Genomic DNA, 18436 nt, shown 5'->3' with positions numbered 1-18436 from the left:
CGGGAAGGTGGATAGGCCGGGCTCCGTGTGCAAACAGCTGAGCTCTGGAAGTGGCTTGTCCAGCCTCACACTCCTGATCCAGGTCTCTGGCTGAAGGCACGTGCTGGCTGGTGGCTGCTAGCACCCCTCCTCGCCCCATGCCCTTCCAACCATGCCCTTACCACCAATCTTCCAATGAGACACTGAGGGAGCCACACCTCCCACCGCAGCTCTCAACAGCCCCACCATATACTCAGGAGCCTGGCCCGACCACCCCTGCCCAGGCAGCCCCTGGCGGCCAGCAAGCCGGGATCTGTGGGAGGGAAGGGACTGAGGGCAAGAAGGACCATGTCGCAAATGCCATTGTTTCATCCTCAGCACGGCCCATGTCTGTGTGCCCATTTCACAGATGTAGATGTAGATGTAGAACCAGCTTAGAGGAACACTGACTAGGGATGGACCGGGTGCTGCTCCATGTGTTAAGTCAAGGAACCTTCAGGGTCGCTGTTGTCCCATTTTACAGATGTCACCTGGAGGGAAGCCTTCCCTGGAGCCAGCATTTGGGGCGTTGCAGAGGGGGCAAGAGAGGGGCCCCCAGACGTCTCAGGGGTGGCCCCGATCTCTCCTTTCCAAGCTGGTCTTGGACAGGCGCCCTTGAACTCCCCTCCCTCTGCAGGCCCCTTGCTTCCCTGGGTAAAACCGCTGGCCTCCTGCTTTCTCTGGGAAAGGGCTATTTTTTATCCTAGGCCGCCTCCCAAAGGGTCCCTGGGGACTGCTGGCCTCTCTCCAGGACTCAGGCCTAGAAGGTGGCCCAGCCCTGGGCAGAGGCCTTGGAAAACAAGCTTGGCAGCATGCAGGGGAGGGAAACTGAGGACAACAGGGAGACAGGGCGTCTCCCAGGATCCGTGTCCCTCCTTCTGTACAGGACACAGGCTCTCTTACTGTGTCCATTTTACAGATGGAGAGTTCGAGATTCTAAGTGATGGCACAGCTAATCACTGGCAAGGTCATGACTTGAATCTGGTCAAGCTGACCCTCACAGGCTGCTTTATAACTGCCCTTCCTTCTGAGACTGAGCAGCACCCCCCCCCCGACCCCCTGCATCCAGGAGATGGACCCCAGTGTCTCCGGCAGGCGTCCTGAGCCTGTAACTGCATAGGCCCAGGGCCGCAGAGTCCCTGCTGAGGCAGCCTGCTGTCGCATCCTAATGGCCAGGCCCAGAGCTAACTAAGCCTGTGCACCCCGGGGCCCTGGATTCTACCACCAACCCCTTAATGGCACCTACTCGTGTCTCCATTTTCACATGAGGAAACTAAAGACACCTGACTTACCCAGGGACCCTCAAGTCCTGAGGATCCCAGTGGGAAAAGCAAGACATGCCTGGACTCACAATGGGGTGTGGGGGCGTTTGCCCTCCCTCTCCGGAGCAGAGACCCTCTCCCTCGGAGTCCCTTCAAGGTCATCCCCAACCTCGCGTGTCTGTGGGCACCTTCTGCTGGGTAGGTCAAGGGCCTGATGTGGGCTCCCTGCACAGGTGCGGGTCAAGTGTCCGGGCTGGGCAAGGATGGGAGTGTCACCCCTGGCTGCTCAGAGCCCATGCGAGTGCCAGTGACTTGGATGGCATTCCTGGAATTCCCAGAAGGAACCCTGGGACTCCAAATCCCAACTTTTCCGGCTCTCTGTCCTGCTTTGTGTGAACCTTTCCCTTCTCCCCCCCCCCCCCCCCCCCCCCCCCCCCCCCCCCCCCCCCCCCCCCGAACCTTCACTGCCTCCTCTGTAAAATGGGAGCAATCACATGGAGGCATCAAGTCCTTTCAGAAGGAGTGGAGGTATAGAAGAATTAACGTCAAGCCAATGGAAGACGGTCCTTCTTTCTAGAGCTGTCGTCAGGGCAATGCCGTGAAATAAAGGGACAAGTCGCTGGATGCCACCAGACCCGTTGGGGAGGGAGTCTGGAGCTGGCTGTAGAGGACTGACAGGTCCAGGTCATGGTTAACCCGCTTCTCCCACAGGCGTGCGGTCAGGAAAGGGGCACAGTAGCCACAGTAGCCGGGTGCTGTCCAAACGCCTCTGATTGGCTCAGGCCAGGCTGCGGGGCTAATAACTGCCTTGAGGTGAGGGGCGGGAGGGCTTCCTGTCAACTGCTTGCTGTGCCTCCTGCCCAGATACTGCCCTGTACAAGTACCCGCTTCTAGAACACGGTGAAGTGGGTGGTCTCGTTCCCCTTATTACTGATAAAGGAACTAATGCCCAGCAAGGGGAAGTGATTTAAACAAGGTCACACAGCTAGTAAGTTGCAAATTGAAACTAGACCTGGGGCTTCTGACATCCGGATCTGAGATCTTTCCACTACCCCCAGGTTCCTTATTTCCCCATGACAAATGTTAAGCTCTTTGCATATGGTAGACCTGTTAAGGTGGCCATAGGGGACCCTTGGGGACAGGGAGCTTGGGGTTTGATAGCACAAAGACAAACCAAATGTCTCACTGAGTTGTAGACGCTAAAGAACTTGAACAGCGCTTGGAACCCCAAAGCTCTCTTTTTTGCAATGGGAAACTGAGACCCAGAGAGGGTCAGAGACTTGGCCACAGTCACACAGCACTCGAGTACCAACTTGGATACTAGAACCCAGGTCTCTGTCTCTCTCCAGTGTTCTTCCCCCTTGTCACCTGGCCTGGAGCAGATGCCCTCAGATGGGGGCACAATAATGCCAGTCCGGGCTCTGGACACCAGCACTTCCAGTCAGTGTAGCACCAAAAGCCCTGATTCCTGCCTTGTGCCAGGTCGGGGTGGGGCAAAGCCTGACCCTGGCCCTGGAGAAGCTGAGGCAGAGCCCATTCTCCACCCTCCTGAAGGTGACCTGGGCCCACCCAGACCTCAGGCACAGGGAAGTAGGGAAGGAACCTGGGTCAGCTGGTCTGGGGACCGCCTGGTTGTACAGCGCTCCTGGTGGAGCGGATGGGGGGGGGGGGGAGGTGGCAAAGGATCAGAGGACCAGCTCTAGGCCATCCTGACATTTAACAGATGGAAAAATCAAAGGCCTGAGAGAGGAAGAGAGGTGCTCACAGTTATTATGTGAATCTAAGTCTCTTGACTATTGGCTAATAGTCTTTGGCTATTTTTAGAATACATAAAACTAATGGTGAAGCTGCTGCAAAAAATTAACACCCCAAGCACCAGGCACAAAATGATTCTGCGGTCGCAGTGTCCCCTCCCTTAGTGTGGAAAACCAACATGGCCACCTGCCATGTTGATCTAGAAAAGGGTTCTCAGCCCTGGCTACACAATAAAACTGTCAGGGAAGCCTTGGACATTGCAGTGCTTGGGCCCCAGCCCTGGAGGCTTTGGGTCCATCAGTCTCAGGTGAGACCAGAGCCTGGGCATGTTTTCAAGACTCTTGACCAGACCTGAGAAGCGTACATTAAGATGATTTTGACTGCATATAACAGAAAACCCAGCTAACATTTGCTTAAAGCAGAAGGGTCTTCAGTCTTCACCTAATGAACCAGGGAGGGCGGACCAGCATTGGTTCAGGAGATCAACAATATCATGAAGGACCCAGAAGACCTAACATTCACTCTGTCATCTCATTGTACCGGCACAGTTCTCTTGGTTACAAGATGGCTGCTGCTGCTCTAAGCATCAAGTCTTCCAAGCACAGAGCAGGGGTGTGGGTGAGGAGTAATTTTCTTCACTGCTGTCTCTTGTATTAGGAAGATGAAAGTTCTTTCTAGGAGGCCCCTGCTGAATCTTCTTTATGTGTCTTTGGACAAAGCTAGGCTATATATATCCACCCTAAACTAGTCACTGGCCAGTAGAGTGAGATGCTTCCAACTGGCTTGGAATAATCATGATTCACGCATGGGAAAGGGCACCCTGTTGCCTGAAGAAAGCCAGGTTCTGTCAGAGAAGATGGGGGAACTGGCTGTTGGGTAGGTGGTAAACTTTAACCAGTCATTCTCTTCCCACGGCCTTGGAAAGAGGACCCAAGGTCAGGTCCACACAGGAACTACTGACCACAGCTCAGAGGGAGAAGTTGCAGCAGCAGAACACTTCTTGGAAGAAACTAGGCAGGCATCCTGGAAGAGGAGGCACTCACTCTGGGCCTTAAGGAATGAGAAGGGATTCTGAGAGTGCAGAAAGGAGGAACATGAGTCGGCACAGCCCAAGCAAGGGCACTGGGGTGGGAGCCGCAGGTGGGCTGGGGGAAAGGTGTGTCTTTGCCTTACCTGAAAGGTCACGTGTACAGAGGTTAGGGGGTGAAGGGAGAGTAAGAGCTAGACTCAAAGGGCTGGAAGTCCCAGGCAACAGGTGCAGGTAGAGGAGGGACTTGGTGAGGTCTGGTGTGCGGAGCATCCAAGGGGATGGTGGGTGGGTAAGGCTGGGACACCACCATGAAGGTCACTGCCAAGGCAGACAGGAAGAGATCCAGGTCTGAGCCAGCCAGGATGGTGAAGAGAGGCAGACTGAGGGGAGTGATAATCAGCAAGACTGGGGCAAGTCACAGTCATTGTTCCCAAATGCCTGTGTGCCAATAATCGGCTGTCTTCTGACCCGCAGCCTCCTCTAACTGTGTTTGGGAAGCCCAGACATGCTTCATAATAACTTTGCTAGTGCTGCATGGAGCAATAGTTGTGACCCTCAGGGCTGTTACCAGAATTGGAAAGGTATTTATCAAGGGCTCTCAGCCCTGGGTCAGCTCCCACTCATTGCCCCACCCCTGTGGACACCACGGTGTCCCACCACTACCCCGACTTTATTCTTTATTCTTTATTTTTTCTCCAAAGTTGTGGTTTCCGGTTACCTGTGGAGCATTACAATAGAGGTGTCATGCCTGGGCCACACTTCCAGAGATTCTGACTTCATTGGTCTGAGACAGGGCCCTAGCACCCATACTCTTAAAAACCTCTTTTATATACTTTTAAATGATTTTATTTTTTATTCTTTTTTATTTTTTTAATTTGAATTTAATTTAATTTTTTAATGTTTATTATTATGGAGACAGAGAGAAACACAGCATGAGTGGGGGAGGGGCAGAGAGAGAGGAAGACACAGAATCTGAAACGGGCTCCAGGCTCCGAGCTGTCAGCACAGAGCCCAACGCGGGGCTCAAACCCACGAACCAAGAGGTCATGACCTGAGCCAAAGTTGGACACTCAACTGACTGAGCCACACAGGTGCCCCTATTCTTTTTTAAAATTGATATTATTCTCTTCCAATAGGCTCCAAGCCCAACATGGGGCTTGAACTCATCACCCCGAGATCAAGAGTCACAAGCTCTAGACTGACTTGAGCTAGCCAGGCACCCCTACTTTTTAAGCAGATGTGTTACTGCTTAGTATAATGATCTCACAGAGGAGTGTAAAGATCACACCTGAGAGGCACCTGGGTGGCTCAGTAGGTTAAGAGTCTGACTTCAGCTCAGGTCATGATCTCACGGTTCATGGGTTTGAGCCCCACACAGGGCTCTGTGCTGACAGCTTGGAGCCTGAAGTCTGCTTTGGATTCTGTGTCTCCCCTTGTCTTTCTCTACTGCTCTGTCTCTCAAAGATAAATAAACATTAAAAAAATAAAATAAAAAAAAAAGATCACACTTGAACAGGCTCCTTACAAAGAGAACCAACGAGCCATGTAACCACTTGGATCAAGAAATACAGTGTGGCTGGCTCCTCAGAAGTCTGGCCGATGTCTCTTCCCAGTTAGTAACCACCAAATGTTACCATTGTGACTCCTGTCACCACAGTTCAGTCTGCCTGTGTTGGAACTTGATATAAATTGAATCATGTATACATGCTCTTTACTATCTGACTTCTTTCGCTTGTTGTGGTTTGTAGGATTCGGTCCATCGTGTGTCGTGGTGGTTTGTTTCTGTCGCTGGTACATCACGCAAATACACCACAGTGCGGTAACCCATTCAACGTTCAACCCATTCAAATGTCGATGGACGTTTGGGTAGTTTCCACTCAGTTTTCTTATGACTAGCACTGCTATGAATATTTCTGAACTTGTTTTATGGTGAATACATGTACATGGTTCTCTTGACCATAGAGCTAGGGCTGAAATTTGGGAGGCCATAGGATATGTTTGTTCAGCTTTAGCAAATGCCATCAGTTTCCAAAGTGGTTTTACCATTTGATATTCCTGCCAATGGTGGTGGGTGATTGGTTGCTCCACATGCCCCACACCTGCCGCCCAACACTTGCTATTGCTCATCTTTTCTCCTTGGGCCATTCTGTTGGGTAGACAGTGGTATTGCATTAGGGTCTTAATTTGAATGTCCTCCCAAACGCTTAGGAAGTCCAGCATCCTTACATTTGGTTATTGGCCACTTGGCTCTCCTTGGGCATCAGTTAGCTAGAGCCACAAGGATGCTGTGTAACAAAGCACCCCAAACAAGCACTTATTCTCGTGCTCTGGGTCTTCAGGTCACTGCAGATGGGCTGATATAGGCTTCAGGTTGCAAGCTGTTCTGGGAGGGCCTCCTCTGTGTGGGTTGGGCTCATGCTGCCCCAGGAAGGTTCACTCCGGGGCTCAGCGAACAGTGGCTTCAGTGTGGAGCTCTCCTGGCCGTGTGGAAGGTCAAGCCCCACCGCACACACACGTGCCAAGCAGCTGCTTTCTCACGTCCACCGACATTCACTAGGCAGAGCAAGTCACAGGGCCGAGCCCAATCTCAATATGGAAGGGAGCAGGGATACCCTGCCCCCAAGAAGAGGGGAGTGAATATTTGCTAAACACACCAAAATATAGCACTGGTACTTTGGGTACTTTTTAAGTGGCCTCATGGGTTCTAATGTTCTGCTGAGGCTGATAACTACTGACTTACAGTCACACCACACGTCAGCCAGTCCAAACAAAAAGGAGGCTTAGTTGATTTGACTTCATTTCCAAAAACCAGTTGATTCAGCCAAAGTCCATTTCTCCTTGAGGCAATTTCTTTCAAGAAGAGAGTCCTTGGAATTAACACGGCAAATTATTTTAATGATTGATTTTAACTAGATCATGCAGACTGAAGCGGCAGGCCCCTGTCTGATTTACCTCTAACATTCTCAGCCCTGGCACAGCACAGAGACAAGGAGACATGCCGGAATGGGGTGTTGTTGGAAGGAAGAAACATAAACATTGTTATGTAATCTCCGTGACGGCAGGGATTTTTGTCCGTTGGCATCATTGTTATATCACCAGTGCTTAGAGGAGCGCCTGACACAGAGTAGGTGCTCAATAAGCAATCGGTCAGTCAGTGAAGCATGCACACGTGTGTAGACAGGCTGTCTGGAGTGGAAAAATGAATGGTGGGTGAGCAGATGGTTGGTTGGATAGAGATGTAAGAGCGGTGAATGGGAGGGTGGGTGTATAAATGGACAGGTAGGTGGACAGATAGATCAGGGGATGGATCACGATTGGATGGATGGATGATTAGGCGGTTGGATAAATGGACGGATGTAGATGGGTAAACGAGTGGGTAGGTGGACAGATGGAAGCATGGGAGAATGAATAAATGAGCCAATGGGTGAATGATTGGATAGATGGCCAGACAGGTGGGTGTATGGATGAGCAGATGACTGGATGAAGAGATGGAGAGCTGAATGGACATTTGGGTGGATCATATGACAAAATGAATAGATAAAAAATGATCGTGAGCTTGCCAGAGGAAAGCACAGCCTTCCCTGTTGGTAAATATAACTCTCTTGCAAAGCTGTCAGTGACCAGGATGGTTTTGGGCCCCTCACAGGGCTTTCTGACTTGCTGCTTCCTCGTCCCCACGGAGTGCCTCTTCTGGAGGCCGAGGCGAGAGGCAGAAGAGCATGACCATGGAGATCAGCGCTCGAGGCAGACAGCGCACCATTGGGAATGAGGAATACAGCCTGTACAGCAGCCTGAGCGAGGATGAGCTGGTCCAGATGGCCATTGAGCAGAGCCTGGCTGACAAGACCCGCGGCCCGACCACCGCTGAGGCCACTGTGTCCACCCGTGTCAACCGCCAACCTGCCCATTTCTACCCATGGACCAGGTGAGCAAGGAGAAGCCGGCTAGTTTACCTGTGAGGTGCAGATCCCAAACGCTGCTAATCCAAGACCAAAGTCTTGGTGTGTAGGGTGCATTTTTACAGCGTAATAACTTACATTTGTTATCGAAACTTACCAAGCTTTGACAGTGCCTGCAGTAGGCGCTATAGTCATTTCGCCTCGTTTAACCCTCTTAAAGCCCTTCCAGGAGGCTCTATGCTATATTCCCATTTTATAAATGAGGACACGGAAGCTCAGGGCTGGTAACTAGTCCCAGGTTGCGCAGCTAGTAGATGGTGTTGTACAGACTGGAATGATCTGGTCCCAAAGATCCAGGCTTGGCTTCGTACCACTGGCTTTCTGTCTGGATGCGGTGAAGCTGAGGCTCTAAGTCCAAGCAGACCTCACAGTCTTATCGATGCGGTCATCCTGGGAAAACATGTCTGACAAGCAAGTGACATTTGCCCAGCAAAGCTACCCACTCCTCCTTGCTCTGGCTCCCCTGTCTCAGCGTGACCTCAATGGCAGGACCGCGTAGGGCAGCACCCTGTCGCGCCCACAGAAATATGACGCGAGCCACAGCTGAAGTCCCACATATGCAATTCTGAATCTCCTAAGAGCCACACTAAAAACATAAAGGCAAACAGGTGAAATTAATTTAGGTGGAAAATATTATCATTTCCACGCGTCATCAATAGAAAAATTATGAATGAGACATTTACGTTCTCTTTGTCACACACCACGTCTTTGGCGTCCAGTGTGTATTTCGCCCTCACTGAACGTCTCAGTTTGGGCCGGCCGCATCACCCAGCTCACCAGCCACACGTGCATGGTGGCTACCTTACTGGCAGCGCAGATCCAGAAGGTTCCTTCTTTGCTGGAGGGGGGAGCCAGAGAGGTAATCAAGCATTGGGTCTTAAAATGCTTTTAGAAAGGATACCTATATTTAAAAATGTTTCTGTTCATCACTGAGTCTAAGTCAAGTACATATTTGGGGGTAGGTGCCTGGGGGATGGGAATTGCTGGACTGATTGTGTTGTGCAGCCTTAGGACATGGGCCTCAAATCTCATTGTCTCCAGGGGCGCCTGGCGGGCTCAGTCAGTGGAGCATGCAGCTCTCAGGGTCGTGAGTTCGAGCCGCTGGTTGGACATGGAGTCTCTACTTAAAAAATCAATCTCATTGTCTCCAGCAGCCAGCGGACTTTCTGTGTGGCCTTGGGCAAGTCCCTTAAGCTCTCGTAGCAACAGTAGACAGACCATCTCCAATATCCAGTCCCGAGTGACAGGGATGAAGGCAGTTGGTGTCCTGGTGATAGCCACCAAGTGCTCCCCAATGTGACTTTGGCCCTGGCTGAGGCTGGACCTCCTCTGCCAGGCAGATTGGGCAAGACTCAGGCTGCCCTACACGGAGGAGGCCCTTCTAAAGGGGAAGACAGGAAGCCTCCTTGGGCGGCGGGAAGGAATAGGAGGCTCCAGGTTCCTGAGCTGCACCCTAGGGTGTCCCGTCCTGGAACTCAGCCTGAGAAACAGAAGTGAGGACCCAGAGCCAAGGACTCTTCATGGCCGGTGCTCTGGGAGGTCCTGCTTCCTGTTCCGGCTGCTTCAGCCTCAGTCAGACCACAAGTTCCTCTTTCTCAGGAGGGAATCAGATAGAGAGAAGAACATCTCCCGGGGTATCTGCAGCTTTCTCCCCAGTGTGGGAGGCCCCCACCCCTGGCCTCCTGGGGACACTTACCAACATTAGAACGGAGTGGGCTCATGGGGTCTGGGCCCTGACCTCCTCCTTCCTCTGGTGGGCAAGGAAGGACAGACCCACCGTGGGACTCAAACACTTACGCAGCCTCCTGAGAAAAAAGCTCTTGCAGAGGAAGGGAAATGGCTTACCCAGGGTCACACAGCCACCCCCTAAGTTCCAGGCACAAGTAACATAGGAGAAGGAATTCAACCTGCACCTTCACACTCCTGATATGAGCGGAAACCTCGTGGATTCAGTTCTGCCCTTTCATCTCTGGAAGACGGGCAGGCTTGGGTGGGTCCTGCTGGGGAAGCTGGTCCCTCCTCCCCTAGATGCACCCTGAGTGCTTCCCCCACGCCCCGCACACCGCCTTTCAGCTAATCCTTACAAAAGCTGCCCACAGTGGGCATTTCTGGGCCCGTTTTTATAAGCACGTGCCAGGACCAGGAACGGAATCAACATCTGTCCCGCTCTGGCGTTCAGACGCCTAAGCAGCTGTGCGGATCCCGCCAAAGACCTCTTTCTGTTCCTCTCCTTCATCCACTTTGTTTTATTTTTTTAATGTTTTTTTAATGTTTTTTATTTATTTCTAGGAGAGAGAGAGAGAGACAGCGTGAGCAGGGGAGGGTCAGAGAGAGAGGGAGTCACAGACTCTGAAACAGGCTCCAGGCTCTGAGCTGGCAGTCAGCACAGAGCCCGACGCGGGGCTCGAACCCATGAACCGCGAGATCATGACCTAAGCGAAAGTCGGACGCTTAACCGACTAAGCCACCCAGGCGCCCCTCCTTCCTCCACTTTGAAGTGGGGTTTGGGTCTTATTACAGCCGCTTCCTACCCACAGACATTCGGGGTCCCCATCGTCAAGAGACCCACCAGCTTGTGCCCACATTCCCAGACATGGCGTTTCAGGAAGTACAGGACCCAGTAGAATCCTTTGTCACTTTTATTCCCAACTAGCATAGTGGCCATCTGAAGCCCAGAGCAGGGGTCGGAACGGGACATCACACACGTCCCAGGGGCTCCACATGGCTGGCTCCTTCTCGGTTGAATGTCACCTCCTCAGCAATCCCTGCCTGATCCTTCCAGGTCAAGTAGGTCGTCCCCTTACTCCCTTAGCTGTTTTCCCCCTCACGCTGACTACGACTTACAGTTTCTATGTGCTTGTTTCGGCTGCGGGGGCAGGGGCCTCACTCATCTTCCTTCCTGTGAAGTCTCCTTGCCAACACTTGAGCAGACACCAAATGACTGTGAGAGAATATTGAGTGAATAAAGGCATGTATAGAAAGGCGGCAGAGTAGAGTGGAAAGAAAGTGGGTTTGGAAGTTCAAATCTTCCTCTGTTACATACTGGCTGTGTGATCCTAGGCAAGTTACTTAACCTTTCTGAGCCCCAACAGTCCCATCCTTAAAATGGCAATACCAAAAGCTTGCCTAGCACAACATGCAGTGTTCTTACGAAAAGCAAGTAAAACGGCACCTTCCTCACACCCCATGGCTTGAATTGACCTCCCCCCACCTGCCCCCTGAGTACCCCAAGTGCCCACATCGTGACCACCTCTGTTTCATGGACAAGCTTTCGTGTCACTATAGGAAGGCATTATCCGGCCTCCCAAGAGTGTCCCCAACTATACTATATGACCTCTTTGGGGACAGGGAGCAGATATTGGCCCCACTTTGGTATCTTCAGTGCCTGACAAAGGGCCTGGATTGTCGTAGGTGCCCAAGAAATGTTTTTAGGCAAATAAGTGCATTTCGAAACCAATAAAAGTCTTTATAAATATAATTTATTGTTATCATCTTGTGAGGAAAATGGTGACTGTGGACATAAAGGTCAACTGAGCCTTTGGGATCCTAGAAATGAAAGCCGGATCCGCATCCAGGAGACCATATAACATCCCCTCTTAAAGCCATTTTTTCCAATTTCTTTCTCTCCCACCATGATGTGTAGGGATGAAGTCGGAAGCGTGCATAGGGATCATCACCCCCCTCAGGGCTCCCTGAAAGGGAGATTCAAGTTCCCATCCCCTGGATAAGTAGGGTTCATGCAGCCATGAACCAGAGAGTCCAAGGTTATGATGATGGACAAGCCCAGAGTGGGCCCAGGAACCTGGGTCTTCCCAGTGTTTAAGCTTCTGCATTTTTAAGGTTACATTTCTGAGATGACAACAGAGGAAAGCATGAAGTAGGAACTTGTTTGGGTTGATGTGTGTGCACACAGCGGCAAAGAATTCACATTAAGCCACCCATCCCTACTGTGCTCTTAGGATGCACCAGCCGCCTTCCCAGACATGAATCAGGGCTCGTCCCTCCCTGTCCCAAGTTTGCAGTCTAACAAGAGTCCCAGATGTACACAATGACCCAGCAGAAAGGGTACAGCAAAGAGGCTTGCCTCAGTTTCAGAGGGACACAGAGAGGGTCGATTCACTTAGTCAAGCAGGTGGGTTTTGCAGGATGAATAGGAGTTTGCTAGTCAGGCTGGAGGAAGCAAACCTCTTTGAACCTCAGTTTCCTCATTTACAAAAAGGCAGCCAATTACATCTCCTTCACAAAGCAGACCAGAGGATGAAATGAGGTGTTTTGTGCCATGTACCTGTCACAAGGCTTGGCCCACAGCAAGCACTCAACAAACCTCGGCTGTGGAGGGGAAGCAGAAGTTGCTGCAGCTTGGAATTCATGTTCTCCTCTACATGTGGCCCCTCGCTGGCTGGCCTGGAAAGAATGGATTGGCCAGGGTGTGGGTGGCTGATTCCAGAGGCCTGCGGGAAGGAGGATGGAGGTGGCCATACACGTGAGCTCTTCGTCTCTTTACCCAGGAGGGTAGAGGGCAGCCCCTCCAGGAATCTGAGGTCCCGCCATGGCACCACGAAACACCAAGATGGCCAGTTTGGACATCTCCCCTCTGGTTCTGTTTCCTGCATTTAAATTTCTCAAGTATCTGCTGTGTGCCTGGCATGGGACTCATGACCCTGGTATTGACATAGGCTTAACGTGAGGACCGGAGGAAGGGGTGACCATAGGATCCTGGCCCCCCCCCCCACGACCTGCTTGGCCACCGGTGTTCAGCCTGGTCCCGCCCAGTTTAACACCCTCCCTGGGGCTGTCAGCTCTCTGAGAAGTTAGGGGGCCTTGTCATTGCAGCTGGGTTCCCCGCTCTCCTTGACCCTGACCCGTGTCTGAAGTAGGGCCCCGCTGGACTCCAGGACTGTTGGTGATGGCGATGCCCTCCTGACCCCCACCCCCACCCCCACCCCGAGCTGCCGCCTACGTGAAGGACAGGGACCCTACCTGGGCCTCTTCCAGGGCATGACCCGCGCCCACATCCCGCCAGGTTCCTCTTACCTCTGATGACTAAACCCGGGGTGGTTTTCTCTGCCGGGAATTCCCCCGCTCGGGGCTGAGGGGAAGTGGGGGCCGCAGCCTCGGCAGGACTGGCGCCCCATCTAGCGCGAGGCTCGGCCCTCGGCTGCTCTGAGCGCTTGCCCTGCCGGCCCCTTAAAGCCAAGTTAAGGACCCACCACGGGGCTCCCGGAGCAGCCCCTGCTCCTTATCCTGTCCCCACCCCAGTCCCCGTCCCGGGAGGCTCTGTGGTGGTCTGTGTCCTTGCCCCCCTCCTCCCCCATACACACTGGCTTCCGGGCATCGGGCATCATGAGGATCAGCAAATTTGCATCCCAGGCCCCAGCGCAGGGTTTGGGACGGAGCAGGGACTGGGGAACCCTGGTGGCGAGGGACTCGGTCTGTCTGCTTCCTCCTCTGTGAAGCCTCCCTCCAGCTGCTGGGGAGGATGGAAGTGAAGCGATGCTCTGCATAGTTGTGAGGGACATCTCGGTCACCATGGCTGTCTCCCCCACCAGCCTCGCCGTCCTGTCTTGCTGGTGTTATTTTGCCATCAGAGATGGTCCTGGTTTTAGGGGGGCGTGGCGGGTTTTTATTGGCACTCATCATCTTGCTAAAAACATCCCAGCGACGGGAGGCCATACACGCGTGGTCAGGACCCCAGGACCCCGTGTGGACAGAGACCAAGGGCTTTGTCAGGACCACACGGTTGGGGGACTGTGAGCTGGGCCTGGCCCCAGGCCTCAGTCCACCCCGCCCAGCTCGCTCCGCTTTCCGGGTGGTGGAAAGGGGCCTTGGCGGGGCCAGGCTTTGCACCCCCCTCTTCCCAGGATGTGGTCTCTTAGATCTGTTTCCCCGTGAGTTCATTTCAGCAAGGGCTCCGCAGCTACAGAAGCAGGGAGGAAACCCCCGTCCAGTCGTGCCTCCACATCATGCAAATGAGGAAACTGAGGCACAAAGAGGGGCGGGGGCTTGCTCAAAGTCGCAGGGCCTGTCAGAGCCGAGGCTTTAGAGCCGGATAGAGGATGAAGAGGCAGGAAGACCCCGGGGCCCCGGAGGAGGCAGCGGCATCAGACGCTCTGCAGACACACATGAGTCTGCTTCTGCTCTGCTCAGCTGCCTGCGAGCCCAGGGCAGTGACCCACCTGCCGGAGCCTCAGTTTCCCCGTCTGTAAAGGGCAGGGACATTGGCGTCCGCTCTGGAGGACGAATGGATGGGCGCACACAGGTGGCACTCAGGCTCGTGGTGCTCAGGAAAGGTGAGTAGGGACACGCAGAGGAGCACGCAGGAAAGCAGTGACAATGAGGACGAAGGTGACCGGCCTGGCGGTCCCCCCACCCAGAGACGGTGAAGCAAAGGAGGCAGGCTTCCTTGCCTTCCTTCTGGCCACATCCCCCTTCCACCATGACCCGGCCGCGCTGGGGGCATCCACAAATCTGCGGGTTCTGGCCTGTCTTGGAAGAGCCTGGGCCTCCTCAGGGTCACAGTTCCAGCCTTTGCAAGCACCACGGGGTGCTGGTCACATGTAGTAATGTCCTCAGTCCCACAGGCCACCGCTGAGGGGCGCAGGGGAAACAGGCCAGGCCTCCTGGGGTGTCCATGGCACAGGACACCCTGATCAATTGGCTATGCGGAGTGGCCACCATACCTCCCTTCACCCCTCCCATCTTCACCACAGCCTGAGGGTGTGGGGAAACTGAGGCTCAGAGAAGTGCAATCATGATCAAATTAGTGGTGGATGCATGCTGAGGACCCCTGTGCCGGACCCCAGCTGAGCTCACTCACTCCAGCCTCACGGCTTTCCGACACTGGGCAATGCACGAAACTAAAGCCCAGAAAAGTTCAACCTGTCTGAGGCCACATGGCCAGGAAGTGGCAGAGCCTAGATTTGAACCCACGTCAGTCTGACTCCAAGCCCTGGTCCCCCGGTGGCTTTTTTGCTGTAACTTCTGTACTGTGTGTTCCTGGGACAACAGGACCCTCTAATGAGGACCCGGCCAGGCGGATGTGGGAGTCCACACCTGGTTTGGCTCCCCAGCCACACTCCCCTGTCCCCCCGACAACCTACAGGAACCTCTTGCCCGTCCCTGTCGGGACCCAGCCTGGCCAGCTTGAGACTGAGCCCCTTCCACCCAGGGACCTGCTGCTGACGCTTCTCACATCCTCTCGGGTGAAGAATGTCACCTTGCTTCGTCTCTGCCTCCTGTGTGGTTGGCTGGGGAGGGGGCCGTGGGGGTGGGGATGAGGTTAACCTCATTGTTGTCTTATATGGTCATTTAAATCTCCCAGGGCTTCCTCCGAGGGCCAAAAATAATCTGGAGACACAGCAGCTGTGTCCAGCACACAGAGAGGACCCGGCCATCTGCTTTGGTTCAGAGCCCTGTGTCTGTCTGTCTTTCCCGCCTTGCTATCCCTCCATCCTGGACCCTGCCTCCGGCCATGACCCGCTTCTCTTATGCAGAGTATTTTTCCCTCTTCCATTCCTGCCCCGCACCCTCCAGGTCGACTGTGCCTCCCGAGAAGCCGCCCGCCTCGGGCCCCATGGGCCTGTTCCAAGGGGTCATGCAGAAATACAGGAACTCCCAGCTGGCGTAAGTGACCCCCAGCCCCCGAGATCGTGCAAGTTCACCCTTCCAACTAGGGCTAGTGGGGGTGGGGGGTGGGGTGGGGAAGCGGACCCCAGGAAGGGAGCCACCCTGGAGGGACCTCCCGGGCATACCACTCCCAGGCGTGTCCCCCTGAGACCCAGCTGCTCCCGCTGAGCTGGGCTCAGCAGTCACAGACTCAGTTCAAGGCTGTCAGCTGGGCCGTGCTTGTGATTAACCCCGCAATGCCCTCCACGTGGGCACCCGGGGGATGGAGCAGCCCCATGGGAGACAGCCCTAAGGCCCCCCCACCCCAAAAGCGCAGAGAGGCTCCGCGCTGAAGCTGATGAGTCAGCCACGCCTTCTATTTATCTCAGTTTCCCCCCTCCATGCGTCACCGTGGGCATATCTGAGTATATCTTCAAGGCTCACGCCCATGGTTTTTGTTTTGCTTTGTTGCCTTTGTTTGCTCAGTGCCAGGTGGTAAAATCTAGAAATAATGTGAGCTGCAGGAGGGGCTCTGTATGCCTGGCACCAGGGTGCTGGGTTAGGTGCGTCCTTGGAAGAGAGATCCGTGCTTCCCCTTCTCTGCTCCCCTGTATTGACCCCAGAAGCAGCTAAAAGCAAAAGAGGGGTGCCATCACAGGAACCCCTATTTCCTTGCTCTAATTATGTTGCAGAGAGGGGAGGATGCAACTGGCCAGTGTTTTCGTCTCTTCCTAGCTTTTTTCAAACCCGGCCACCCCACTTCTTGGTTCTGTGGGTGGAATTCTGATGGTCTGGAAAAGGGGGACCCAGACTTTGGTCTCCGCACTGCTGCCCCTTCCTGGGTGGGTGCCTGTGAGTCTCTGTCCCTCTCTGAATGTCCCTTCTCTGTGAGAGAAGGTTGGAGAGGACAGAGTGGCCTCCAGGGTCCTGTCTAGCTCCTCTGTCTCTGATGGTCTGACACCCCCAGCCGCTTCCCCCCCTCCTCCGGGCGGGGCTTTGGCTGAACTCCTAGAGCCTCGGTCAGCATGTGCACCCGAGAGCTTCGGGGCACCAAGCCGAGAGCCAAGCCGGGCGGCAGGTCCTGGGGGTGCTCTCCTGAGACCGCGGACCCCGTCCACGAGAACGGCCAGCCCTCCTCTCTTCCACTTCAGCTGGGGTCCCACGGGAGACCTTCCAGGGGAGCCAGATACATACCCCACTGGGGCTTCTCCTGACGCCACCAGGGTCTGCTCTGGCCGCTCGTAAGGACTCACCAAGGTGGTAGTGACGGCGGTGATGGGGACTTCGGGGCTTATCTGGTCAGTTACCCATTGTGCTCGTGGCTCTGTAATTAACCAGCAACTGTGCTCTGAAGCTATTAATAACCGGAGAGGCTGAGAGTCAGGAGGAAGTGCCGCTCACATCGGGGGAAGCAGCTGGGAGGGTAAAGGGACCGGCTCCACAGACCCTCAGGGCCTACCCTGCCCCTGACGCGGGTGAGCCTGCCTCCAGTCTCACCTCCTCCATCTGGGAAATGGGAGCACTTGTGCAGACCATTCCCCAGGAGTGGGTCTGGACTCACAGTGGTCCTGGTCCTCACTGACTCGAGGATGGAGGGAAGGGAGCTCAGTGAATAAAAGAATGAATGAAGTAGCAAAGAAGTTTTCATTCATATTAGCCCTGAAATCTTTCAGACATTCAGAAGTTTAAAACTGGAAAGGTTTAAATGTATTAGTCCTTCAAGTATGTAAGTCTTTCAGCAGCTAAAATTTCTAGGGGTGAGGGGGAAGGATGAAGAACAAGGAAGGGAAGGGGGAAGACCCCAGAAAGATGCTCACTGTAAAGAGCCCCCCCCCCCGCCCCGGAGGGACTCTGGTCTCAGGGCTGCCTGACTTGCGAACTGGCCCCAAAGGTGCTTGGTAAATGCTAGAATATTGCACTAAAATCACTCCCATGGGGTGAGCTGTCCATCCCTCTGGGGCTGGCACTGTATGCCCGGATCCTCTTGGTAGAAGTGGTCTAGGTGTAACATGAAATGCAGCCCTGCAAGCCTCAGGGACAGAGGGGGTCCCTGGCTTTCTTTTGGCCACCAAGGAGCTCTGTCTAAGAGACCCTCGCTTTCCACCTGTGGAAGCAAATGAACCTGCGTCGTCTCGGCCCGTTTCTCGCAGACTTTCTTGTAGACTTGGAGATACAGGCGTGGAAGGGCCCCAGGTCCCGGGCTGCTTGCAGGGGGGCCAAACACGGGCCAGCTCCACCAGAGCCCCCACACTTACTTGCATAGGCCGGTGTGTCTTCCAAATGCTCAAAGGAGGCTATTGCAAAGAATGTTTTGATACATTATTTGCAAGATACAAATAAAATTCCCTCAAAAATCTAGCAAGATGCTAATGGGGAGAGGCCATCTTTTTGGAAACAGAAAGAAATAGAAGGGATGAAGGGTTGAGATAATTGTTGGGGTTCCTGGGTTCTGAGTTTTCCTTTCTTTCTTCCTTCCTTCCTTCCTTCCTTCCTTCCTTCCTTCCTTCCTTCCTTCCTTCCTTCCTTCCTTCCTTCCTTCCTTCTTTTCCCCTCTTCCTTCCTCTCCTTCCTTTCCTCCCTCCCTTTCTCTCTCTCCCCTTTCTTTCTTTCTTTCTTTCTTTCTTTCTTTCTTTCTTTCTTTCTTTCTTTCTTTCTTTCTTTCTTTCTTCTGTACTTAATGAGTACCTGTTATGGACCAGACACTGAGCTGGGCGCTGAGAATGAAATCATCAAAATGAGAGAAATAAAGGCACCGTCCCTGCCTTCTGGGGACTCCCAGTCCAGCGGGGGAGACAGACAGCATCAAA

General features: G+C 53.7%; 1 protein-coding gene across 3 annotated transcripts in view; it reads left to right on the top strand.

The window, feature by feature from the left end:
- Positions 1-18436, top strand: part of ASB2 (ankyrin repeat and SOCS box containing 2) — a 44081-nt gene that overhangs the window by 5739 nt on the left and 19906 nt on the right. The window contains exons 1-3 of one of the 3 annotated variants that reach the window (XM_039217274.1): positions 7225-7271; positions 7712-7990; positions 15558-15647. In XM_039217274.1, coding sequence (XP_039073205.1) covers positions 7785-7990; positions 15558-15647 — 296 coding nt within the window. In that variant the 5' untranslated portion in view covers positions 7225-7271; positions 7712-7784. Of the gene's footprint in view, positions 1-7224; positions 7272-7711; positions 7991-15557; positions 15648-16695; positions 16928-18436 lie in introns of those variants that run through there. The other 2 variants (XM_039217273.1, XM_039217275.1) reach the window with 2 other exon arrangements.

Source organism: Hyaena hyaena, unplaced genomic scaffold (assembly GCF_003009895.1).
Source record: "Hyaena hyaena isolate Hyena2069 unplaced genomic scaffold, ASM300989v1 scaffold_676, whole genome shotgun sequence".
Classification (NCBI taxonomy): Eukaryota; Metazoa; Chordata; class Mammalia; order Carnivora; family Hyaenidae; genus Hyaena; species Hyaena hyaena.
The sequence above is the reverse complement of the archived record's forward strand: the minus strand, read 5'-3'. Positions and strand labels throughout refer to the sequence as shown.